This window comes from Prionailurus bengalensis, chromosome A1 (assembly GCF_016509475.1).
Source record: "Prionailurus bengalensis isolate Pbe53 chromosome A1, Fcat_Pben_1.1_paternal_pri, whole genome shotgun sequence".
Classification (NCBI taxonomy): Eukaryota; Metazoa; Chordata; class Mammalia; order Carnivora; family Felidae; genus Prionailurus; species Prionailurus bengalensis.
Genome location: NC_057343.1, coordinates 8,798,212 through 8,825,327, shown reverse-complemented (window position 1 = coordinate 8,825,327; position 27,116 = coordinate 8,798,212). Strand labels below are relative to the sequence as shown.

Below are 27,116 nucleotides of genomic sequence, written 5' to 3'. Positions count from 1 at the left end.
CAAGGTAAGAGCCAAGAGAACTGTGACCCTAAACAGCACCTGAGGCTATTTCCGGGAGCCTGTGTCACCCCCATCATATGGGCCCTTCTCTTCTCCTTGCCATGCTCCTGCCTCTGGTCTGTGATTCACCCTGAAGGGGTACTTGATCAGCTACAAGGGGGACTGATGACAATTTTGTAAACTTCACTGCAGTTTCTAAGTGTTTTGATCAGCTCCCGCTTCCCCCCACCACATTTTCCTTTAAAAAGACACACACGTGCCCAAGATGATGTGACTTTGATATGATGAGTCAGAAGAAAGAGTGTTTGTACTGGGCCCTCAAATATTTGTTGAAAAGAAATGAATTGATAAATGGAACAGTACTCTACCGTCAAAATAGTAATTTGGCAATAAATTAATTAATTGTAATAAATAAATAAATAGACAGACAGACACACACACACACACACACATTAAAAAATACATACATGTAAGTCCACAGACTCCCAACAAATTTCTAATTTTTCCTATCTTTTTAGCCTGCCCTGGAGTCAATGCAGATTAAAAAAAAAAAAATTCAACCGTGCAAAGCTAGGCCACCTTTTCACAGGCTAAGCAAAAGAACCATACAGGGAATTAAAGAAGAAACCTACCGAATTCTGCTATTTGAAGAAACTTCCAGATCCTTTTTATTGTGACTTTTGGAAATTCAAAGTGAGATACATACATACACATGAAACCACAAAGGGGTTAAGGAATTTTTCATTCTTCCTGGAAACAATATTGCTTTTCACTCATGGCTCTGTGAGTTCAGGTGAGGGCTTAATTCTACATGGCAGAACCCTGTTTTAACACGGAAATACTTTCTTTTGTATTTCAAGATGAACCAGCCACAAGGTGACATCTCCAAGGCTTCTGTGTTGTTTTCAGACCACCGTTTGTGAATGCTGCGTTCAATTTCAGTATCAATACTGTGAAGCGTGGCTAGATTCATAATATAGCTCCGTGGAAAATTCCTTTGGGAGGTGGACTGACCTTTTGTTTTTCATTTCAGTTATTGTGGCTTTAAGGCAGCGCTGACGGCATGCTTTGACTTCTTCAATAAGTATTATTTCTTTCACATATAATTAACACAGGCCACTGTATTTTTCTACCAGCTTTTCTCCTCTGCAGTACAATTTAATAGAGACTGGTCAAGGCAAGTATCATTCACATTTAATATTCTTAAATACATGTCATTGTCTACTTGTATGAAAGATAAGTAGAACCACATCTTGTTTTAAAAGAAATCAGAAGGAATAAACTCAGAGTGCATCATTCTGATCTTTTTCCTGTGCATTTGTGATCGCAAAACATCTAGCTGCCTAAGAAGCCGCACTTAATAACTCAATGCCATAACCCACCCGGATTATCAACTGACAACTAGAAAGGACAGAGTCTTATGGGGCCCAAGGTGAAGGAATGTGAATCCAAAGACGCAATGCTGGGAAATTCTGGATCTCAGAGTAAGCAAAACAAAGGAAGATTAGCCAGTGCCATGATTTTCAATCCATTTATTTATCACTTCAGAGGTTCTTTGACCTTCTCGGATTTTCTCTTATTACCTTTCCAAATTTATCACTGTCAGATGCCAGATGCCTGGGAGGAACAGTGAGGTGCCTTCTCCTAACTGCCACCCCCACCAAGAATTTAGAGGAAAGGTAAATAAAACCAGCCTTGGAGATTAACATCAATGCATGTAAGGTTAGGGTGGAGATATGCAAAGTAACCCCTAAAGGGAGGAGCAAGACTAAGTGACTTGTAGCAGAGGGAGAAAAAGGAGCCTTAGAAGACACCAAGGCAAGTGACAATCATACAGGCCTTCTCAAGTGCATTTCTAGCTAGAGGGGTGATGGAACGTGGACATATAGGCTCTGAGGCCACCGAATGCCTGAAGACCATAACTTGCTGGCTCAGATTCCATTCTTATCAAAGCCTCTTACGAAGCTAGACTGTTGACTCTAAAAAGAGATACATATTTATCAGCCTTGTTACCATTTGTTTGTCAGTTGCATTTCTCACTGTTAAAAAACAAGTGGGCGTTCTAGTTTACATTTAATTTATTTCTCTCAATAACTCAACATTCCTAAGAATGACTAGCTCTGGAAGGTTAAGGGCAAGGAGTTTCTGTGTGTGCAGAGCGGCCGGCTTGATCCTGGACCAGCCGAGTCCACAGGTGAACAGACTCTGAAATCCATCGGGGTGTTCCAATGGCCTCTCTGGGTCACGCTTTTTTCCTTTCCAAAATACCTACAGAGTGAGTCTTTCCACAGATTGCCTCTCTGTTCAAATCCCAAGATGGATTTCTACTTTCTTGCAACTCAAGTTCAAAAACGTGGGTCTGGCTTTCAGCCTGGAAAATATTTCCCCACACTCCCTCTATGCTTGGATTTCCTACTGTGTTTATGCTCATCTTTCATCAAACTGGGCTAAAGTACCTTTCCTCATGCACTCCCTGCTTAGAATTGCATTCCCGCTCCTCACACAGTTCATTAAAACTCCACCCCCTTTCTCAAAGTGCGGTTCATGTGCCATTTTTTCCAAGAAACCTTGCCTAGGATTCCAGCAGGGATTTCTCCTTTCACTAGATTCCAGAAACAGGTCCGGCCAGTACCACATAACTTTCACACTCCAGGCTTGCGCTAATGTGTTAATTGCTCTACATGTGTTATTGTTGCCTACCCCGTTTGTAATTTCTCTGGAAAAGGTGAAAGTACAACCCAAGGAATAACTGGTAACTCCACAGGTCAGGTTGGGCCCTTCGGAGAATTCTTTGATAGCCCCCATCATAACTGGGCGATAGGTATTATAAATACTGTGAGTCGGCAAGAAAGTTGTCAATGAATAGGTTTTTTGAAGAGGTGAAAATACATACAGCACAATCGGCTTTTAAAAACCATTTATTCACCTAACACATTTTCATTCATTGAATAACCCTAGACAAGATTCTGTAGTTTCTCCCAGTGAATGAATATGCTAAGAAAGCATCTCAGGTTTATATCTCTTAGCCCTATCTCTGAAACTATTACTTAAAAGCATCTTTAATTGTCCGTTGACTCTTTTCAGAACATCTTTAGCTGCACTAGAATTAAGAATGTTTTAACAGTTCACAATTAGGGTCTCAAAATTGAGTTTTTAAATCCTGTATCCATATAAACTTCTAAGGAATTCTTTTTTTTTTTTTTTTTTCTTTTTCTTTTAAGGTTTATGAGGCTGGTCTGAAGTAAGCAGAAACAACTTTATCAACAACTTTATCAGGCCTCTTTCAACGTTGATGTTGGGATTGTTAGAGCTCATGAACAGACTGATGGATTTTACCATGGGATTTAAAGGGGCTGGAGACTGGAGCGGAATCCCATAACGCTCTCCGCATCCCACGCCTGGCCCAATAGGTGACCGCTGAATAAGCAAGTGATTTTGGCATACTGCCTGTGAAGGTACCCTGAAAAGCAGACGGCTAAATAAAATAATGACTTTTTTTAATCTTAAAAAAGGAAATCCTCAATTCCGCACGTGAGCACCTGTGAATTTACAGTTTCAAAACCTCCCAGGGGAATAGACTCTGAACTATGGCAAAAGACAAGTCAAGAAATGTGGGGGTACACATAATGAGAAAGTTGATATGTACACTAAGTTTTCATCAGGAAAGAAGAGTCTGTATTATGTTTGGAGTTTTAAAGTTGAAACATTTGAAAGTTACTTAAACATCACTCTGGCTGGAGAGATGAAGTATTACTTAGTTGTCTCCCAACATTTCCACATTCAAACATGACACAGGGATAGATAGTTACTTTCAAGAAATTGATTTGAAACAAAAAAGGAGGAGGAGTTCACTTTAAACTATATTTTCTCAAAGGTCTGCAGATTACAGCTTCTATTTCTAAAACTTCTGTACCACGACTCAGGAAGAGGAACAGTATAATATTGTCGTGCATGGAGCAAACCCTTCCCTTTTATTATAACTATGGTTACAAAGCTTCCTTCAACACCTTTTTGTGACTGCTTCTCTTGAAAGAAGGCTTCATCGCTTCAATATTGGATTTGTAGACAATTGAGTGCAAATGTTTTTTATTTCTATTTGGTAAAAGCTCATAAATGTACATATAAATATTTTAGTTCGCACTCATGGTAGTCGAAGCCAAACCCACTGAAATAGTTACTCTTTATTGGAACAAAAGTACTGGGTGGGTAACTTTTAAAATATCAGTGCAATTTTCCTAGGTCAAAGTTCACAAACAGAGCTGATAAGAAAGATGTTCCCAAGTGGCCTCCTTGTAATGTGCTTTATATTAAGCTATTTATTTTCCTTCACCTGGTCACATATGATACCTCAAGCTATCTATGTAGCTGCTGCCCACGTGGGTAGAAAAGAGGCAAATTCAACCCCTTATTAAATCCATTTCATGCGTCTTGGAAAAATCCAAATGTGTGTGAGAAAAAAAAAAAAATCACAGAGACAAGATTTCCTGCCAACATATTTCTAGTAGTGAAATTAACAGCATCCCCCAGGGGCACCTGGGTGGCTCACTGGGTTAAGCACCCGGCTTCGGCCCAGGTCATGATCTCATAGTTTGTGAGTTCGAGCCCCGCTTCGGGCTCTTGTGCTGACAGCTCGGAGCCTGGAGCCTGCTTCGGATTGTGTGTCTTCCCCTCTCTCTGCCCCTTCCCTGCTCATGCTCAGTGTCTCTCTGTCTCTCAATAATAAATAAATGTTAAAACAACAACAACAACAACAACACATCATTCCCCCATCTCTCTGTGAGCTCACAGGCAAATGTCAAAAGCAAAGAAAGGCTTTGTGTTGGAACTGCCACACGGCTCCGGCTTGCTCCTTCCTGCTCTAGCCTCCGTTCCCTGGCTGTGAATCTTCCTTCCAGTGAAGACTTGCACACACCCTTGGCCTCTCCGGCTCCTTAAGGTTTCACCTCTCTGGGACACCCCCCTATGCCACGCAAAGAAGCGCACTGAAGACAAGCCTACCGGTGTTTTCTTCTCTGACCCTAAGCGTGTAAATGGCAAGGATGGATGCCGCTGGTAGAAACGAGCGGTAAACTTTCGAAGTTAGCAGTTGGCCAGAAGAAGCCTGCCTAGCTAAGCTCAATTCCCCGCCGGAACGTCTGGGGTTTCACGGGTACATGAAAATGCACTAAGAATATTCCAAGGCTTTCTCGGCGTTCCGGGTTTCAAGACGTTTTCGCGGAGCCCTACGGGTTTCGGGAATATGCAACAGCTGCCTGTGCCACTGGAGGGACAGGGAATTATGTAAGGCACTGCAGGGTAGGTGAGGCCGACCGCGTCTGCGGACCGCACTCACACCTCAGCACACGGGCACCAGCAAGGGCAGCCTGGGGCTCACCAACAAAGCGCACACACACGCGAGGGAAGAGGGACAGAGGCGGCCGGCTCAGGCTTCCTCTCTGCCCGTGCAAAGGAAGGGGGGAGGAGGAGGACAGGGAAGGCAAAGTACCGTCTTGTCCAGGCACTGAAGGCAGTTATAAGGCTTGCAGCAACCGTGGCCCATCCCGGCAGGCTGGCTGGCAACGGGCCCTCCTTCATTCAGCGTGTCAGCGGCTGACTCCTAAGGCGAGGTGATGGCTCTGGCGAGAGGCGCGCGCCGCCGGGAGCTGTCACAACTTCCATGTGGCCCCCTCGGCTACCTTATTTCTCCTAATAACTTCAGGAAGCCGCAGCCCGAGGGAACGAACGGGAGGAGGAGCGCGGCGCGGCGGCGGCCGCGTTAGGATCCCGCAGCGGGGAGGGGCAGGGCGGCAGCCGGGAAGGGAGGGTCACTTTGCCACTGGAATCCTCCGATGGAGGCAAGTCAGTCGTCGCAGAACAATCGAGCATTTCCCGGGGCCAGCTCCCCCGGAGGCCGGCGAGCCCGCCCTTCCCGGGAGCCGCGCCGCTCCCACCCGCCCCGGGCGCGGCCGCGCCTCTGCGCGCCGCAGACACGCCTGGAGAGGACGCAGCCAACACAAAAGAAGAGCCCGGTCTTCCAGGAGTACTCAGGGCTGAGCACTACGGCAGGGGCCCGGGGGGACTTGGCTCTGCGCGAATAGCGGCTCTCTGCGTTCCCGGCAAGTACAGACATCTACAGGGTGCAGGGCGCGGTCTCCCCTCCAGCGACTCCTGGTCTCCGGGACCGGTCGCCGCCGGGAACCCCCCCCCGCCCCCCGATGGCTCAGTTTCAGATTCGTGGGCGACGAACAAATTTGCCCGATTCGATGAAATCTTTGTAACGGAGAGAGACTCGTGAAGTCGCTGGCCCAGGCCGACACTCACAAACCACGCGAGTGGCTTAAGTAATTAAAATCGGGGTTTGGGGCACGTCTGTCTCCTGGGGGTATCAGCATAAAAGCCTTAGAGGGCTTGATCTTTCCAGGCAATTCGGAATTTTTCAAACCGTTAAAAATCAAAAAGAGAAGGGGATGGAGACAAAGGTTTGTTTGTTTTTCAGAAGAGAGGTGGTATCTAAAAATATATTTATGTAATCTTTTAAAAAAAATTTTAATGTAATCTTAAAAGAACAAGATGCAAACGTTTAGGAGGTAACTTTGTATTTCCTGGTAACTCAAAGGAGAACTCCTGATCCTGAAATGTACCATCTGCAGAAATAAACAATCACATCTTTGCCCACGAAATTTGCCTAAGACTATGAGCAGACAATAGTTGTAACATTAGATAATTTTACTAACTTGAGATTTCCCAAGGAGATTTTAATTAAGGACCACAGGCTATTTCAATTTGCTTGGACAGACGACAAGGATGTCCAGTGATCAAACATGAACAGACTGAAATGTCTGCCTGAAACTTGAAACAGTAAGCTTAAACCTTTCTTCAAAGCTAGCAGGTAAACATTGTATATCAATGATACTAAAAAAAAAAAAAAAAAAAAGCTAACACGTAACTTGGAGCAATTCTTTGTTAAGGCAATATAGCTGTCCTTACCAAAATTGTATGTTTGTGTTTATTTATTTAAATTAAATTCCTATCAGAATTTTAAATGTACATCTATCTTGGGGCCCCTGGATGGCTCAGTCCACTGTATGGAAAGATGATACATTGTTGAGCGAGAACATAAAGTTTTATAAAACACAAAGCAAAACTATACCCATGTACATATTTGTATATGTCTAGAAGAAAGCTTTTGGGAAAATGCACAGTGTTCATATAAGAACATCCTACCCTTGGGGAATGGGAAATAGAAGTGAGAGAGCAAATTTCCACTTCTTTTTTTATTAAAAAAATTTTTTTTTTCAACATTTATTTATTTTTGGGACAGAGAGAGACAGAGCATGAACGGGGGAGGGGCAGAGAGAGAGGGAGACACAGAATCGGAAACAGGCTCCAGGCTCCGAGCCATCAGCCCAGAGCCCGACGCGGGGCTCGAACTCACGGACCGTGAGATCGTGACCTGGCTGAAGTCGGACGCTTAACCGACTGTGCCACCCAGGCGCCCCTTATTTTTAAAAATTTTTTAACGTTTATTTACTTTTAAGAGATAGAATGCGAGTGGGGGAGGAGCAGAGGGAGAGAGGGAGAGGCAGAATCTGCAGCAGGCTCCAGGCTCTGAGCTGCCAGCACAGAGCCTGATGCGGGACTCGAACTCACAGACCTGAGCTGAAGTCGGACCTTCATCCGGCTGAGCCGGCCAGGTGCCCCTCTGCTTTTTTTTTTTTTTTTAACCCTCTTTCGAGCATGCATTACTTTTATTGTTTGAAAACAAAGTGTACTGGTGGAAGGCAACAAGCACTGCCCAGCTCTGTCGTGTCAGAGGCACTCAGCTCCCTCCCTCTCACACAGGCTTGTCCTCCTCAGCAGGGAGCCTGGGCACTCCTCTCAGAGGGAGAGCAATTCAGGGGACCCTGAGCTGAAACACGGACTGAGAGCTATTCCTGGGACTTTTGCAACCTTGGAAGGAAACCTCTATATTGCAAAACCTCCTCTATAGTGTGCACCCACGTTCACAGCAGCATTGCTCACAGTGACCAAAGGTGGAAATAACCCATGTGTCCACTGACTGGTGAAGGCACAAACTAAATGTGGTACATCCATACAATGGAATATTATTCAGCCTTACAAAAGGAAGGAAATTCTGACGACCACATGAGCCTCGTGGACGTTAAATGAAATAAGCCAGTCACAGACAAATACTGTATGATCCTGCTTAGACGAGGTACCCAGAGCAGTCTGATCCATACAGACAGAGTGTAGGATGGTGATTACCAGGGACGGGGGCGGGGGGGGGGGGAGGGGGGGAGTAGTAGGGAGGAATGGGGAATTGTTTCATGGGTTCAGTTTTGGTGTTGCAAGATAAAAAGAATTGTAGAGATTGGCTGCACATCATGTGAATGTATCGATGCCCCCGAACTTCCACTTAAATGGTTAAAACGGTCAATTTTATGTTAGGTGTATTTTAACTACAATTATAAATTAAAAAAAAAAAAAAAGTGGTGGCTTGCATTCTCCCTGGAAACAGAAAGGCCTGGCAGTATAGGTATCTGATCTAGAAGGAACCAGGGCTCCTAGGGGGGATGCCTGGTCCCAGATCTGAAGCAGGAAATATCCTAGATGAGCCGGGGATACTGTGTTGTGTTCTGCACTTTAATGATAAAGCAAAGTTCCTATTGTAGAAGGAAGCCAGCAGGACTGGGGAGGCTCTAAGAAGCTAAACGTCTCCCCCACAGTGATGTAAAGCATGCTTTCTTTGGCACAGTTGTCTTTCTGCACCACAAGAAAAGGTTTCTTTCTCAATTAGAATTTAGATCGCACCGTACTAGAACATTACTTCTTGTTCTTGGATGATGCATGAGCCTACTTGCTTATACAGTGGCCCACAAGAGATTAGGATGGGACTCGGGAGGCTGTACAAGAAAGCCAGGACTCTGCTTCCCTTCTTGTGCAGAAGGCACTAAGGGCTGGAGAGTGGGGGTGGCCCTGCCCATCCGCTGCAGTGTTGCTGAAATCTCACATGTGGTAAAGCCCTCGGTGCAGATAACCCAGATGTCGAGAGAGGCACCAATGTCCTAGAGTTGTGCCATATCTCTTTCTGTGTAAGTTAAAAAGCTTCAAACATACTCAAGAAGAGAGGGATAAATACAAAGGACCTTCACATACCCATTTCCAGTTTCTTTTTTCTTTTTTTTTTTTTTAATTTTTTTTTCAACGTTTATTTATTTTTGGAACAGAGAGAGACAGAGCATGAACGGGGGAGGGGCAGAGAGAGAGGGAGACACAGAATCGGAAACAGGCTCCAGGCTCTGAGCCATCAGCCCAGAGCCCGACGCAGGGCTCGAACCCACAGACCGCGAGATCGTGACCTGGCTGAAGTCGGACGCTTAACCGACTGCGCCACCCAGGCGCCCCTCTTTTTTTTTTTTTTAAACGTTTATTTATTTTTGAGACAGAGAGAGACAGAGCATGAATGGGGGAGGGTCAGAGAGAGAGGGAGACACAGAATCTGAAACAGGCTCCAGGCTCTGAGCAGTCAGCACAGAGCCCGAAGCGGGGCTCGAACTCACGGACCGCGAGATCATGACCTGAGCCGAAGTCGGACGCTTAACCGACTGAGCCACCCAGGCGCCCCCCCCATTTCCAGTTTCAATAGTTGTCAAGCTTTGGGGATGCTTCTTCCAAGCCCTTTTTTTCCTTTCCGTCCATCCATCACCCAGAGTTAGCAATCATGGGGATTTTATCACTTTATTTCCACCTATGCCTTTTATGTCCTTTGTTAAACTATTTTGAAGCAAAACGCGAACACTTCAGTGTGCATTGCTAAAAATTACGAACACTTTTATATAATCCCAATGCCATTGAAACACCGAACAAAACTGACAGTATAGCTTGGCATCTAATGCCTCGTTCATAAAAACTCTTCCTGCTGTCTCAAAGAAAAAAATATCTTACAGTAGGTTTTCTTGAGTCAGGACTCAAACTAGGTCCACATATTACATCTGATGTTGCCTCTGAAGCCTCATTTATCAATTTTAGTATATGTGCTGCCGAAGCGAGCACTGAAGCCTCATTTACCAAAAGCAATGCCCACTTCTGCCCTCCCTCCCTCCCCCCTGCCGCTGACTTGTTCAGAAACTGGGTTGACTGGCTTGTAGAATGTCCCACACTCTGGTTTTGCCTCTTTGTTTCCTCATGATCCCATTTGACTCACTCCTACATGCCTGTAAGTGAAATGTAGTTCTCGTGGCTGGATGAGATTCAGGTTTGATTTATTTGGGCAACGGTACCTGAGCTGTGACGTGCGCATACTGTGACATCCCATCGGGAAGCACGCCATGTTCCATTTTTAGTGATGCTGAATGGCTCAGAGGTGGCAGCCTCACCTCCTCCTCTATAGTGTTCCCCATCAACCTTTCATCTGATGGTTTCATCTGTTAATGATGACTCCTGAATCGATTATTTCACTGGGACTTACAACGGGATGTTCTGGTTCCATCATCCTTCTCCATTTATTAGCTGGCATTTCCACGCAAGAAAAAAAATTTTCATCATCAACCAGGGTGATTTCATTTCCCTGCAATACAGTTTATACAGGAACGATAGGATCAGTGCTGACTCCTTTCCCCTAAAGTGCCAATGTTTTGAATGGAGACTTGGCGTTGAGATGATACCGAAGGAGGTTTTTGCTTTCTCTCGCTTTTATGAAACATTATAAACATGCTTTTACGTGACTGTACACAATGTGTCTTAGTCGATTGCATTTATTACCCTTTTTATTTTATTCTATCTTTAAAAATATTTTTAATATTTATTTTTGAGAGACAGAGAGAGAGAGAGAGAGAGAGAGAGAGAGAGAGAGGCAGAGAGAGGCAGACAGAGGACCCAAAGCGGGCTCGGTGCTGACAACAGAAAGCCCAATGTAGGACTCGAACCCACAAACCGCAAGATCATGACCTGAGCCAAAATCAAGAGTTGGAGGCTCAACTGACTAAGCCACTCAGGCGCCCCCAATATTCTTTTTAGATGCTACATTTATTTCCTCTCTGGCTAATGGGAGCACCTTTTTGTTGGCCCCTGGGTCCTTTGGACATAAGTCTATCTTCCTTCCTTTCTGACACAACACAGTATCCCCGGCTCATCTAGGATATTTCCTGCTTCACATCTGGGACCAGGCATCCCCTCCAGGAGCCCTGGTTCCTTCTAGTTGGGAATGAGAATTAGGGGCCTAATCTGGGACCTGTTTGTTGTCTTTTAAGGGCCACCTGGTGGGAGGGAGATTTCCTTTGAAGAAAGAGGTCCCTCCTATAGACAAAATGTCCTTTGAAGAGGTCACTGAAGATATCGGGATGGAGCCCTGGGCTAGGGCGAGAAAAAGGACAGCTCCTTCCTTTGGGGCATTTAGAAGTGGAAAAATGCTCAGTGAAACTCACTTTGAGGGAGATAAACTGGACTCTATAACACAAGGGCAAGCCAAGGGCTAGGTAGGGAGGGTCTCTTCCCCTGAAAATTTTCTAAGGAGTCTGCAATGTGTCTGAATATCTGAAAAACAAGACTGAACTTATTGAAGGCATATATAACGGGGGTTTAGACTACTGTGATTTGGCATAAAAGGAAGCTGTGACCTCACAAGCTGATGAAATCTGGGGCATTTTATTTTTTTTATTTAAAAAAAAATTTTTTTTTAATGTTTTTATTTATTTTTGAGACAGAGAGAGACAGAGAGAGACAGAGCATGAACGGGGGAGGGTCAGAGAGAGAGGGAGGCACAGAATCTGAAGCAGGCTCCAGGCTCTGAGCTGTCAGCACAGAGCCCGACGCGGGGCCTGAACTCACGGACCGTGAGATCATGACCTGAGCCGAAGTCGGCCGCTTAACCGACTGAGCCACCCAGGCGCCCCGAAATCTGGGGCATTTTAATGGTTCTCAATGTTTTAAAAAGTTTGAGATGGTTTTAATTCCCTGCTTATTTTCTTGCACTGGAATAGGAATGAACATTTAGATACGTTAGAAGTCCTATGGATATGTGTCTCCAGAGAAAATCTTACAAACACTCTACGTTTTGGAGCCATAACTAATAATGAATCTTCCCTGATCATTAACAGATGCCAGGCACTGTGCTTAGGACTTGGTGTGCAATGGCTTGTGTAACCTTGAGTAACACTGAATAACAATGTAAGATAAGTCCTAATACTGCCTGCATTTTGCAGATAAGAAATACCAAGGATCACCCAACCTAACCTGTCAGGTGAACATGAAGTTAGGAAACGATAGAGTGGGGTCTTCAACTCAGATCTGACTCCAAAGCTTATGTCTTCAGCCACTGAGTTGTACTCATTGCTTTGTACTTGTTGGGCCTTTATTATCTGTAAGCCCTACACCTTTGCAAGTTTGTGCGATGTTAGAAGCTAGATAAGGGATCTGAGCATGTAAAAATACAAGAGGATATTCAAACATATTTATGAAATAAATATTTTCAGAACTTGGGACAAGAGCCTCTACTGTAGTTTTGTTTTTTTGTTTTGTTTTTAACATACATTTACAAACCAATGTGCAAATAACCTTAAACTGACAGTACAAGGGCCCTTGGGTGGCTCCGTTGGTTAAGCGACTGACATCAGCTCAGGTCATGATCTCACGAGTTTGAGCCTCGCATCAGGCTCCGTGCTGATGGCTCAGAGCCTGGAACATGCCTGAGATTCTGGGTTTCCCCCTCTCTCTCCCCTACCCCTGCTCGTGCTCGCTCTCAAAAATAAACATTTAAAAATTTTTTTTGAAAAAGTAAATTTAAACCGACAAAGTAGAAACCATGTGCCTAAGTCAATGTTACAATGTTCAATTTTATTATTTCTGTTCATCTTCCTGAAAGTTGGACTTCCTGACCCATCTCCCACTCCCAATCACCCCCGTCCAACCCAAGTCTTCTGCTCAAACTTGGCTCCCTTGTCCCCGTCAGTGCCACTTCCCTTCTTCTGCCTGATTCTACCACCGAGAGGGAATTTTCTCCCTCTCCGTGCCATCATGTCATTCTGTATCCTTGCTCTTGCTAATGACATTCTGCTTCACGTGATGATAATTGTTCTTCTCTGTCTTCCCCCCAAATATCACAGCCCCCTTGCTGTGGCTCACTCGCGTTCATACCCACAACACCTGCCCGGAGAACAGGTCCCAGAGACATTTCCTGAGGGATGTGGGATGGGACCTCGAAGGAGTCAAGCTAAGCAAAGGTGGCTTCCTGGCAGAGGCATTTTGGTGTTTTGTGGAGTTTGAAAGCCATGGGGCCAGTTGCAGGAGGTCGACGAGATAAAAATTGTATCACTGTCTCACTGTTTATTTCAAAAGAAAACCACGAAAAATGCTCATGAAAGAGCCTCTTACAGATTGTCAAGGCAACCATCTGTTTATTTTGGTTCCACCGTCTCTGCCCCTCCTTTTCCCATGCATTGAAAATATGAGCCTTTGCACTGGATTATAGCAAAGGGGATGGCCAGGAAAATACGCGTAGCTTTTACTGAACACAATCCATCTAGAGATTTTGATGCGGTGAGAATGGGCTGGAAAGGGAAAATACAAAACAGAAATCTTTAACTTTATTATTCTTTTTTCTGTTAAATCAGTGAGGGGGATGACTCCAAGCAAGGCATCCTCCTTTAAGTTTCTGCGTTATATTCAGAAGCAGTGACAACGCTCCTAAAAGCAGTGACATCCAAAATGATCTCTACTAGCTGGATACAGAGGTTGGACACGAGCGGAGAACTGGTGGGTAGAAGCAGATACAGAGATAGATAGTAGCTGGCGAAGCTCCAAAGCACATCTGATTATTTGACACACATTAGATGAGAAGGCTGATCACAGCGGACATTGAGCTGAACCAACAATGTAACAGCCATTATTAAAAAAACGGGTGAAAGAAACTGGACACTGGAGTGGTGTCTGTGACCGATCTAGTATCCATTCCAGCCCCCTAATCCTCTAATCCGCCTTACTATACTGCGGGGAAGCAGCGATCTCCCCAAGAACAGACTGGGATCATTGCATAAAGGGGAGTAATGTGTCACTGCTCTCAGCATACAGCCTCTTACCTTTGGTAAGACTGGTCCCCTACCCTTCAGCCAGGTTGAGGTTCTCAGAGAAACCTCTGTTTCTCCTTTGTAGCATTTCTCTCCAGGGAAATTCAATAGTTATGCGATCTGTTACATGTCTGTCTTCCTACTAGGCCATTAACTTCATGAGAACAGTGACCGCATCTGCCCGTAAAGACACGGCTGTATCCTTATCACTTAGCACAGTGCCAGATACACAGTGAGTACCATTAAATGTTGAAATAAATACAAGATTGAGTGGATTTACCCTAGTTAAGTCGAAGAACTTCAGGATACAGAGACGTTGATAATATGCAATAACACAACTGTTGCTCTAACATTTGGAAGGTGTTTAAAACCTCTGAGAAACAGTAATCCTCGAGCCCATTTGAGCAGACATCGTCAGGCAAAGATGGAAAAACTGCTCTGACATACACTTGAACTCTTCTTTTGCTTTGGCGCTCTGAGAAGTACAAGATTTTAAGGGTGCGGCTTTCCATTATTACTTTCACGATATAAGAGCGGAAGAAAGATGTCACAGCCACTTTACCATTTTTCTTCTTTATCCCACTGATGCTAAGACCCTGGCCACTTATCTGTGTGTTTCTATCACCAAATAACACCGTTAGCAATGCTTGCTTTAGATTGCCCCATGGCCTCAAACCAATGATACCACATAACTTTTATTCCGCATCATATACCCAGATTCCCGAATTCGCTGCCACTTCGGGGAAGGAAATGTTAGGTGTCCCCCTACTAGTGATTACATCTGGTGTTTACAAAGAGCCTACGCTTACAGTGAAGGTGGCCACGGTTCTTTGCAAATAGTGTAATGAACCGTAATCTCACATATAATCCAGGGGCAAATCTTGTTTGCTATACCTTGAAAGTAGGTAAGTCATGTGACCACCGCCTACACTTCTAAGCATCCTGGTCTAGGCTGCCAACATATTTCACTTGGATCATGGCAACAGCCTCCCAATTGGCATTCCTGTATCTATTGTTGCCCCTTCTTCCAGTCTGTTCTCAACAAATTAGACTAAAAGAAATATGAGAAATAAAAGTCATAGTATGTCTCCTCTCTATCCTCTGTCCTCCAAATACTTCTGTTCTTACTCAGAATGAAAGCCAAAGTCTTTTCAATGGCCCTCTCTGATCTCATTATGTAGCCCTCTCCCCATCAGCTACCATACTCCAGCCATGCTGGCCTCCCTGCTGTATTTTCCCATGCTGGGCATTTTGTCCCCATTGATCCTTCTGCCTGGAAAACCATTTCCCCAGATAGCCACACCTTGTTCCCTAACCACTGTCGCCGTGTTGGTAAGCCCTTTCTTAACTACCTATATACATTCACAACACAGCCTCACCTACCCCAGGACTCCCTATGCTCTTTTTCCTGATTTTTTTCTTCTCCAAGGTGCTTACCACAACATGCTTCTTGGTTCGTTTATCTCCTTCCACTAGAACGTGCTCCCAGTTAGGTTGGGATTTTGATATTGTGTCACTGTTGCACTCGCCACTTTGAGCAGTACAGAGTACTACCGAATAAATGTTTATTGGGTTAACGCATAAATGATTAAAGGCCCAAAACGCACTCACGTCAAAGAGAGAAGAGGTAAAAAGTACAAATAAATATCTTTAGGAAAAGCAAGGGGGTATATTCTACCAACACAATAAAGATATATAAAGGGGAGATAGAAGAAAGACAACAGAATCTGCCTATGTCCACATCTCCGAATGTTTCTTCAAAATGGACAAGGCATAACAAGAAGAACAGAACACATAAAAACCGCATTCTCCGCATAACTTAAGAATACAGAGCCAAGTGTAGCCTAAAGAGAAGACACCTGAAGGTATGTGCGATCTGAAGCGGCAGTCTTTGCAGCGAAGCAAGGCTGGGGAAGCAGAAAGGCACAAGGGAGGGAAGGGCGCTACGGAAACTGGGTGTTGAAGGGGAAGAGAAATTTAAGGGGAAATTCAGGGCCCTGCAAGATGAAGAGTATTCAGAAACCAGAGGACACAAATCCCTGGCTCCACTCACTCCCCCCAAACCATGAAAGAATCCAGACTTGGCTACACTGACGGAAGAAGGCACTAGACCGGTCATCTTGAAAAGCATCCCAATATGACAAAAATGAACAGAAAGCAATGAATAAGCAAATACAAAGATCTCACAAATGATCATAATAGCGATCCTTACTACACCTTCACTAGATGGAACTGGAAGGTATTATGCTGAGTGAAATAAGTCAGTCAGAGGAAGACAGATACCATGTTTTCACTCATATGTGGGTCTGGAGAAACTTAACAGAAGACCCTGGGGGAAAGGAAGGGGAAGAACTAGTTACAGAGAGGGAGGGAGGCAAACCGTAAGAGACTCTTAAATACAGAGAAGAAATTGAGGGTGGATGGGAAGTGGGGGAGAGGGCAAAATAGGTGATGGGCATTGAGGAGGGCACTTGTTGGGATGAGCACTGGGTGTTGTATGTAAGCGATGAACCACGGGAATCTACCCCAAAAACCAAGAGCGCACTTTACACACTGTGTATCAGCCAACTTGACAATAAATTATATTAAAAAAAAATGGCCTCCAAGAAAGCAGCCACGAAACAGAAGAAATCTATAAAAGAACACTCAAAGCTGTATTAAATATCCAAAAAATAGTATTTGGAAATATGAAAGAAAAGATTTTGAACGAGAAATACATGCCCTAAGAACATAAATGGACAAAGAACAGGAAATAATAAAAAGACAGTGAATTTCAAAACGGAAGAAAAGGTAATTATTTCAGAAATGAAGATTAAATTACACGGTGCTCAAGATAAGAAAAAGTAAAATGAAAATGTAACAAGAAATATTTCAAGAAGTAGAAAAACTAAGAAAAGAAAAATGAGAAAAGAAGTAAAGTGGGTCATAGAGAAAATACTGAAATGGAAAACAGATCATGAAGAATTAAGACTCACAGTATGAGACTCCTTGAAGAGGGAAAACAAAACAATGGAACAGGTCTAATACTTTAACATTGTAGTATAAGAAAATTTTCCAGAGAATTGAATCTTCATATTGAAAGGGGCCACTGGGTCCTGGGAAAACGAACCCATATTTAGCAGTTCTAAGCTGTATCCTATTAAACCTGTTACAATTTAGAGATTAAAAAAAAAAAATCAAGACCTCTAGGTAAAAAGATGACCCAATTACAAGGGCAGAAGTATAAATAAATAAATATTCAAAGCAAGACAACAATAGAATAGCACTTAAAAATAAACAAACAGAAACATCTTAATTAAAAAAATATATGAGGGGCGCCTGGGTGGCTCAGTCGGTTAAGCGTCCAACTTCGGCTCAGGTCATGATCTCACGGTTTGTGAGTTCGAGCCCTGCGTCCCTCGGGCTCTGGGCTGACAGCTCGGAGCCTGGAGCCTGCTTCCGATTCTGTGTCTCCCTCTCTCTCCGCCCCTCCCCCACTCATGTTCTGTATCTCTCTGTCTCAAAAATAAATATAAACATTAAAAAATTTTTTTTCATCAAAAATATATATATGAAACAAGGATTTTCTACAAATTTGAAATCAAAGCTATAGGATAACATGGAAACACATAGGACATGCATCTTTCTTTAGGAACAGCCTAGAGTTGAGCTTCATTGGACTAAGAGGTAATTGGAAAATTTTAGCAGAAGGACTGATGTGAGCATTTATAAAGTGGATTGTAGATCTAAGTCAAAAACAAAGGAGACAATGAGGGTGGAAGACGGATATACAAATGCTATACATCATAACAAATAGAAATAATGCAACTAAAAATCGGTAAGGGGCAGAAGAGAGAATGAAGAAAGTAAAAGAAGCTCATTGGTTGTCAGGTAGAAAATAGGTGGGAGTTAAGGATCTAATTTTAAATTGGCAAACCAGATGGTCAAAGGGTAACTAAGAAAACAAGGAAGGTGTAAGTACAAAGGTAACAGCTAGAACAAAAATAAAATGTCCCTAAATTCTGTTCATTACAATGAAAGAACCGGCAACATGAATAGACTTTGAGGGTGTTAGGCTAAGGGAAATAAGTCAGACAGAAAAAGACAAATATTGTATGATTTCACTTATATGTGGAATCTGTAACACAAAACAAAATAGAAACAGACTCAGAGATACAGGAAACAAATGGGGGGTTACCGCACGGTGGAGGGGTTTGATGTGCACAAAATAGGTGAAGGGGATTAAGAGGTGCAAACTTCCACTCATAAAATAAGTAAGTCATGGGGATGCAATGTGTGGCATATGAAATATAGTCAGTAATATTATAATAAGTTTTTATGATTATAGATGGCAACTAAACTAACCGTGGAGGCCATAAATTAAATTCAAGGGCAAATAATACACATCTTTAGAAAAAGAAACACAGACTAAATAACATAATACATGCAATTATAAAACATGCTAGGAATGAGATCTAACATATCAACCGTATCAATAAGTGTAATGGACTAAATTTACCAATCAAAAGCAAAAAGATCCTCAATTTTGCTCACAATGGAAGGCCCAGTTATATGCTATCTCCATTAAATATATAAAAAAAGATTTAAAAAACAAAATACAAATGGATGGGTAAAGGTATTTCAGGAAAGTGGAAACATTAAGAAAGCAGCAGTAGCAACCCTGATTCAAGCCTAAAAGTGTTAAACACAACAAATAAGGGCACCTTTTATTGCTGAAAGCCAAATCTCCAATGAAGATATAATACTTATGAATATCTATGCTCCAATATAATTTATGTCCGAGATTTACCACTCTTAATTCAAGACAGATTAAATGGACAAACAAAACAAAACATAATCAGGTAGGTAGGTCTTATGGATATATATTGAACTTTATATTTTGATAATATAAGTGAACACACCTTTTTTCTCAAGGGCTTTTGAACCATTCATAAAAACTGGTCACAAAGAAAATATCAGTAGGTTCCGTGAATTAAAAATATGATGAACAAAACTATCTGATCACAATGCAGTGAAAGTAGAAATTATTAACTAACGAAATAAAAATAGAAATCCTTAACCAAACCAAAAACAAAAGGGTCATCCACCTGAAAAATTTAAAAAGCCTCCTCCTACGTGACAACTCTTGGGTAACAGTAAAGACATAAAGTGAAGTCAAAGGATTTTTTTTTAAGCCACTAAAACAAAATGCAAAAACATTAACACATGGGATACATTTAAAGCAGTTTTTGGAGAAAAACTCATAGCAGGAGATGCTTTCATAAGTAATAAATAAAAGGATGTAAATGAATGACTCAAATACTTAGCTGAAGAAAAAAAAAACCCTAGCAAACAACAACAAAGTAGACTGAAAGAAAGCACTAAGAAGAAAATGATAAAGACAAAAGCAGAAATTAATGAAATACAGAATAGGAAGCCAGTAGACTTAATTGAAAAAAGTTAACAAAATAGCAAACCACTAGCTAACTTAACAATAAAAAAGAGGGAAAGCACAAATAAAATAAGGAATGACAAAAAGTGAATGGAAAAAAGAATTAAAAGTCTTAAGGGGCTTTGTTTGCCCACCTCTATACAAATAAATTTGAAATCTTACATTAAATCGATAATTTTCTAAAGAAACATAGATTACCAAAATTGAGCCTAAGAGAGGGAAAATATTTAAATGCACCAAATTTCCACAGAGGATAGAGACACAATTATTTTTTCAAATGTTTATTTATTTTTGAGACAGAGCAAGTGAGTGGAGGGGGGACAGAGAGAGGGAGACAGAGAATCTCAAGCAGGCTCCACCCTGCAGGTGCAGAACCTGACATGAGGCTTTAACTCACCAACTGTGAGATCATGACCTGAGCCAAAGTCAAGAGTCGGATGCTTAATGGCCTTGAGCCACCCAGGTGCTCCTACAGAGCAATTATTAAAAATACCACACAAAAAAAAGCATCAGGCCCATGAGCTTCTACCAAACCCTCAATAATCAAATATTCTAGTGCTCTGTAAATTGCTCTAGAGCGTGAAGATTATGGCAGGCAGAATACTGCCTCTCTCCCCACAAAAGATGTCTGTATCTAAATCCCCAGTACCTATGACTATGCCATATACATGGCAAAGAGGAATTAAGGTTGTATGTAGAAATAAAATCTGCTAATCAGCTGGCCTTGAAGTAGGGAGATTATCCTGGATTATGGGAAGGGCCAATGTAATTACAAGAGTCCTTAAATGTGGAAGAGGGAGACAGGACACTCAGCAACAGGGAGATGGGATAAAAGAAAAACTAGATCCCTATTGGCTTTGGAAATGGAAGGAAGCCATGAACCAAGGAACATGAGTGGCCTCGAGAAGCAGGCAAAGGCAGCAAAACAGATTTTCCCTTAGAGCCTCCAGAAATGAACACAGCCTGCCAATATCTCAGTTTTAGGTCACTGAGACTCACTTTGGACTTTTGACCTCAAGACCTGTTAGATACTAAATTTGTACTGTTTTAAGCCACTAAGTTTGTGATGATTACAGCAGTAAATAGAAAACTAGTATAAAATACTAATATAAAAATAAAGGAAAACTTCCTTATTCTTTTAATAAATTGAGTATACCCCAATTTTGATACCTAAGCCTGATGAAGACTCTCTCAAAAAAGTAGAAGAAAAAGAAAGCTGCAGACCATTGTCACTCATGAATATTGATGCAAAAAAGATGAGCTAAAATATCAGCAAACAGAATCTAATACCACATAAAGAAAATAACATACCATGACGAACTGGGATCTATTCTAGTAATTTAATGTAGTTTCTATATTAGTAAATCCATATTGATAGATCTCAGGAAAAAAAATATGGTTATCTCCATAGATGTTCAAAAAGCCTTGGACAAAAATTCAATACCCATTCCAAGTAGCAGCACTCAAGAAAACAGGAATCGAAGGACACTTTCTTAATGTGTTAAAACACCTTAAGATGATAAAATATATATATTAGTCCTAAAGCTATTATTTTACTTAAATGTGGAAACACAACAAGAATTTCCATACAAATCAGGAACAAGGCAAAAATGTGTACCTCCACGACTATTCAACACTGTCCTAATGGTATTAGCCAATGCAATTAGAGACGATAAAATAATCAGAGGCAAAATATTTGGTAAAGAAGTAAAACCGTTTCTGTCTTTACCGACACAACAGTATAACTGGAAAGCTCTAGAACATCGATGGTCAATGATAAAACGGACTCAAACAGTATAAGAATTCAGTAAGGTAGCAAGATACAAAATTAACAGACAAGTCAATATAGCTTTCCTATACACAAACACTATCTAGAGAAAATATGAAAGAGAAACCCCAATCTACATTGGCAACAAAGAAGATCAAATACACAGGAATAAACTTATCAAATCATATGTAAAACTTATATGAGGAAAACTTAAAATTACTCTAGGAAGACATAAAAATAGACAAATGGAGAGAATCTCATGTGATTGAAAGGGTGTTTCAGCATCGGAAGGATGTCAGCTCTCACTTGGTTAATTGATGCAATCCCATTAAAAATACCAACAAGCCTTTGTTTTATGGAGTTAGACACATTGGTACAAAGATTATTTGGCAAAACAAACATGCAAGGATACCCAGAAAAATACTAAAAAAAGGAAATCTGCTCCGGGGGACTAGACATATCAGACATCAAAACATACTACAAAGCTTCTATAATTAAAAAACAGTGTGGCACTACCATAGGACTAGACCATAGATCATAGACCAGTGGAACAGAATAGAAACCCCAGAAATAGGCCTAAGGATGTATAGAAATTTAGTGGATGATAAAGATGACATCTCGGGGCGCCTGGGTGGCGCAGTCGGTTAAGCGTCCGACTTCAGCTCAGGTCACGATCTCGCGGTCCGTGAGTTCAAGCCCCGCGTCGGGCTCTGGGCTGATGGCTCAGAGCCTGGAGCCTGCTTCAGATTCTGTGTCTCCCTCTCTCTCTGCCCCTCCCCCGTTCATGCTCTGTCTCTCTCTGTCTCAAAAAAATAAATAAAACGTTGATAAAGATGGCATCTCAAATCATTGGGACAATGATAGACCTTTAATAAAGGAGGCTGGGTAGCCATTTTGAAAAAGATACAATTAGATCTATACCTCATGTCATACCCAAGAATAAACTTCAAATGTATCAGAGGTCTAAATTTAAAAGAAAGATCAAGCATACAAGTTCTGAAAGAAAAAAAAAAAGAGTGGGTTTCTCTATAACAGTAGTGTGGGAGAGTCTTTCTAACCATGATTAAATTTACAGAGGAAATAAAATAATAAGTTTGCATGAATTTTTTTTACAAGTTTGAGTGGTAAAAACTACCATAGACATAGTCAAAAAACAGTAACAAACCAGAAGAAAACATTTGTGCATGTGTCACAGATAAAGGGTTAATATCCCCAGTATGCAAAGAACGCTTCGAAAATGCAAAACCAAAGGCCAAAAACCCAAAAGGAAAACAGGAAGTCAATGATTTATGAAGAGTAAAAAAACAGCCCTTAAACATATGCAAATTGTTCCAAGTTTCTCATAATCAGAGAAGTGCAAACTAACACAATATTTTTATTTCTCATCTATTGGGTTGGTTCAAATGAAAACTATCATGGCATATGTGATTGGCAAAGCTTTGGGAAATACTCTCCTATGGGGCTGGTGGGAATGCAAACTGGTGCAAATATTTTATTTTTTCATTTATTTAAAAAATTTTTGATGTTTATTTCGTTTTGAGAGAGAGAGAGAGAGAGAGTGAGCACGAGCAGGGAAGGGACAGAGAGAGGGAGACACAGAATCTTAAGCAGACTCCAGGCTCTGAGCTGTCAGCACTGAGCCTGACATGGGACTCGAACCCACAAACCATGAGATCATGACCTGAGCTGAAGTTGGATGCTTAACCAACTGAGCTACCCAGGTGCCCCATGGTGCAAATATTTTATAGGAGGACTTGGTAAAACCTAACAAAACTGTATATGTTCTTATTTTTTGACCTAGAAATTGTACATCTGGGATTTTACTTTGAAGATGCATTTCTAACAATACACTGCGTTCATTATAGCATTGTTTGTAGTTGAAAGATATTAAAAAATAAGCTAAATGCCCACATATAGGAAAGTCATTTCATAAATTATGATACATTCACACAAGGGAGTTCAATACAATTATTTTTTTATAAAAGGAATGAAGACTCATATAAATTTATTTGGAATGAGCTCTAGAATACATTGCTAAATGAAGAAAAGAAAACCAACAAGGAGCAAAAGAGTATCTATACTGGTAGTGTGCTCTCTTCCAGGTAAGAAAGAACAAAAGGAAACAAACCTGTACCTGTTCTTTTGTAACAAGAAGAATGGACCGGAAACTAATCTCACCCCTCCCAGGGCACTGATGGGAATGAAGTAGACAGAATGAGGAAAAGGAATGGGATAGGAGGAACAAAGGGACAGTGACACTTCTCTCCAAGTCTACTTTCTCACGTATTCTTTTCAAGCCATGTCAATATACCACACACTCATTAAAGCAAAGAAATAATTGAAACCAACTGGGATGCACAGGCAATTCAACATGGAATACAAACAATGAGCCTGGTTTCTCTTTTGTTGTTTTGTTTGTTTTTTGTTTTTGTTTTTTTTTTTCCAAATGAGTAACATACCCACACTGAAGCAAAGGGAGAAGAAGAAAATATAGTAACTGGTAAACAGTATCTTGACTATAGAGTAAAAGGCTAAAGACAGCACTGTACAGAAGTGGGTGAGTAACTGAAACTATTTATACTAGGAAAGGGCAAAAAAAGTAAATATACTGTAGAAAATGAGAGCCATGTTTGTCCCTGTTGGGGGCAGGCCAGAATAAACTCTAGGGTGTTGGGCTGGAATTGGAGGTCTCAGAACTAACTCATGCCTTCAAATATATGTAAGTACACAGATACACACATATAGATACTCGATAAATGACTTTGATTTCATTGCACACAAGTGAGCAAAGGACGGACTTTTGAGGGGGGATGGTGTTCTGTTGTTGTTGTTTGTTTGTTTTGGTTTTGGTTTTTTACCAAGACATACAAAGGTACAAACAATACAGAAAAATGATAAATTTGACTCCCATTAAAACTAGAAATTTGAGGGGCGCCTGGGTGGCGCAGTCGGTTAAGCGTCCGACTTCAGCCAGGTCACGATCTCGCGGTCCGTGAGTTCGAGCCCCGCGTCAGGCTCTGGGCTGATGGCTCAGAGCCTGGAGCCTGTTTCCGATTCTGTGTCTCCCTCTCTCTCTGCCCCTCCCCCGTTCATGCTCTGTCTCTCTCTGTCCCAAAAATAAATAAACGTTGAAAAAAAAAATTTAAAAAAAAACTAGAAATTTGAGGGGTACCTGGGTGGCTCAGTCGGACGCTTAGGCGTCCGACTCCGGCTCAGGTCATGATCTCACATTCATGGGTTCTAGCCTAGCATCAGGCTCTGTGCTGACAGCTCAGAGCCTGGAGCCTGCTTTGGAGTCTGTGTCTCCTTGTCTCTCTGCCCCTCCCCCAACTTGCACTCTGTCTCTCTTCATCTCTCAAAAAATAAAATCAAACATAAAAAAAAACCCTTTAAAAAAACTGAGAAATTTGATTCATCAAAAGAAACTAAAAACAAAATGATAATCAAGTCGGAAGCTGAAGAAAATTATTGTAATACATATAAACCAGGAATGATTGGTATTCAGAACACATAAAACTTCCATCTAATCGGTAAGAATAAGACAAATAACATAATAGAAAACAGAACAAAGAATGTGAAGAGGAAATTCAAATGATCAATAAACATAAAGAATAGACTCCACAAATTATTACTGAATGCAAATAAAAAAAATAAATATCAAAAGCAACAATTCACACCAACAAACTGACAAAAACTCAGGTCTGATAGATCTCTGTTGGTCAGCGTGCGGAATAAAGGGACCCCTCATCGTAGTTGGTAGAAAACAACCACTTCGGAGAACAATGCAGCTATGTAAGAGAGCTGAAGATACATACACATTGTGACTCAGTCTTTTCACTTCCAAATATATATACCTTAGAAAGTTTTGCACATATACATAAGTTGGTATGCTCCAGAACGTTCAGTTCATTCTCAATAGTGAAAAATGAAAACAATCTTTTCATTAAATACTTGATCTCTAAATCATGGTATTCCACACAGTGGAATGCCATACAACAGAGAAAACAGATGAGTAAGATAATATCAACATAGGAACAGCTCAAAAACGTAAGTGCGTGTGTAGGATGATATACACAGTAAGATGTTTATACGATCAAAAACATGCAAAAAAGCAGTGTTACATATTTCTTATGCTATAAATATTTGTGATAAGAATATAAAAACATTTTTGGAGTTGTAGTAGCCAGCCATCAAGATGGCCCCCAATGATTCCCCCTTCTGGTATTCAGAGCGTTGTGGAGTCCTGTCCTATACTGGATCAGGGTTGGTCTCTGTCATCAACAGTACATGGCAGAAATGATGGTGAGTCACCTCCAAATTAGGATATAAACAACTGTGGCTCCCATATTTAGCATCCCATTTTCGATTTCTCTCTGACTTGTTGCTGGTGGGGAAAAGCAAGCTGCCATATTGTGAGCGGTCCTAGGGAAAGGCCCACGTGGTGAGGACTCAAGTCTCCAGCCAGCGAGGAGCTGAGGTCTGCCAACACGTGAGTGAGTGTGGAGGACGATTCTTAGCCCCAGTAGGACCCTGAGAAGTTTCAGACAACAGCTTGACAGCAACCTTGTGAGACAGCTGGTCTCTCTACCAGCTAAGTCTATCCTGGACACTTGACCCTCAGGAACTGTGTGAGGTAATAAATGTCTACTGTCTTAAGTCACTAGGTTTTGTGGTAATTTGTTATGCAACAATAGTTAACACACAGTAGGTTTCTTATTGAGAGGGAAGGTCATCAGGTCATAGAGAGGTAAAAAGAAGTCTTTGCTTTTAGCTGAAATATTTTATTATTTTTTTTTAATGTTTATTTTTGAGAGAGAGAGAGAGACAGAGACAGGGTGCAAACGAAGTTGGGGCAAAGAGAGAGACACACACAGAATCTGAAGCAGGCCCCAGGTTCCGAGCTGTCAGCACAGAACCCGACGTGGGGCTCGAACTCACGGACCGCAAGATCATGACCTGAGCTGAAGTCAGACACTTCACCTACTGAGCCATCCAGGCGCCCCTGAAATATTTTATTTTTAAAATAAAATATCAAAAGCAAACACGGCAAGATGTTAATGTTTATTAAACTAAGATAACTAGCAAGCCGTTTTCATCATGAAATTCTTTGTACATTCTGAATGTCTGGAGTATGGCACATGCAGAAGAACAGTGCTTTGCAGGGTTGTATCTCAGGGGCAGCAAGATATCCCCCCTGCCGTGGGTGATCATTCTGCTGTCTTGTAACTAAATATGCAGAGTCTTTCCTGAAAGCTTTTTTTTTTTTTTTAAAGCTTATTTATTTTGAGAGAGAGAGAGACAGAGACAGAGAACAGGGGAGGGGCAGAGGGAGAGAGAGAATCCCAAGTAGGTTCCACACTGTCAGCGTGGAGCCCGACATGGGGTTCGATCCCACAAACCATGAGATAATGACCTGAGCTGAAATCAAGAGTTGGACTCTCAGCGAACTGAGTTACCCAGACATCCCTGAAAGCTTTTATAAATCACTTACACCCTGCAGGACTAAAATACAGAACGTCAGGAGCTAATATTTTGGGGTGGGTTGTGCTATATAATTTGGGTTTCTGTTATGACAAACGAGAAACAGTACTCGATTGGAAATATTTACTTAAAAAATTGTGATGCTCATATACTTTCTAAAAGCCCTCATATTTGGATAATAAATACATCAAGAACAGGTTGTCAATATGATTTAAAGCTGAAAAATCTTATATAGGTTCTGGTGAAATTATTTAATTAAGAAGCAAATCAAAATGCTTAAGCCATAGCTATTTAACATGATTATAAAGTGCTGATTATTCAAATGAAATTAATTAGTCACAAATTCCCCAAGAACATTAAATTACTCCCCAATGGCAGAAACACTGGCAATTTTACT

The 27,116-nt window shown here is 41.6% G+C and overlaps 1 protein-coding gene across 3 annotated transcripts in view; it reads right to left on the bottom strand.

Moving 5' to 3' along the window:
• The window catches only part of MTUS2 (microtubule associated scaffold protein 2), a 373,273-nt gene that overhangs the window by 62,538 nt on the left and 283,619 nt on the right, over positions 1-27,116 (bottom strand). Inside the window, exon 1 of one of the 3 annotated variants that reach the window (XM_043576028.1) lies at positions 5,486-5,865. The exons of the other annotated variants lie outside the window; for them this stretch is intronic. Within the exon in view, the coding sequence (XP_043431963.1) occupies positions 5,486-5,539 (54 nt within the window). The 5' untranslated portion in view covers positions 5,540-5,865. Of the gene's footprint in view, positions 1-5,485; positions 5,866-27,116 lie in introns of those variants that run through there. 3 annotated transcript variants of the gene reach the window in all.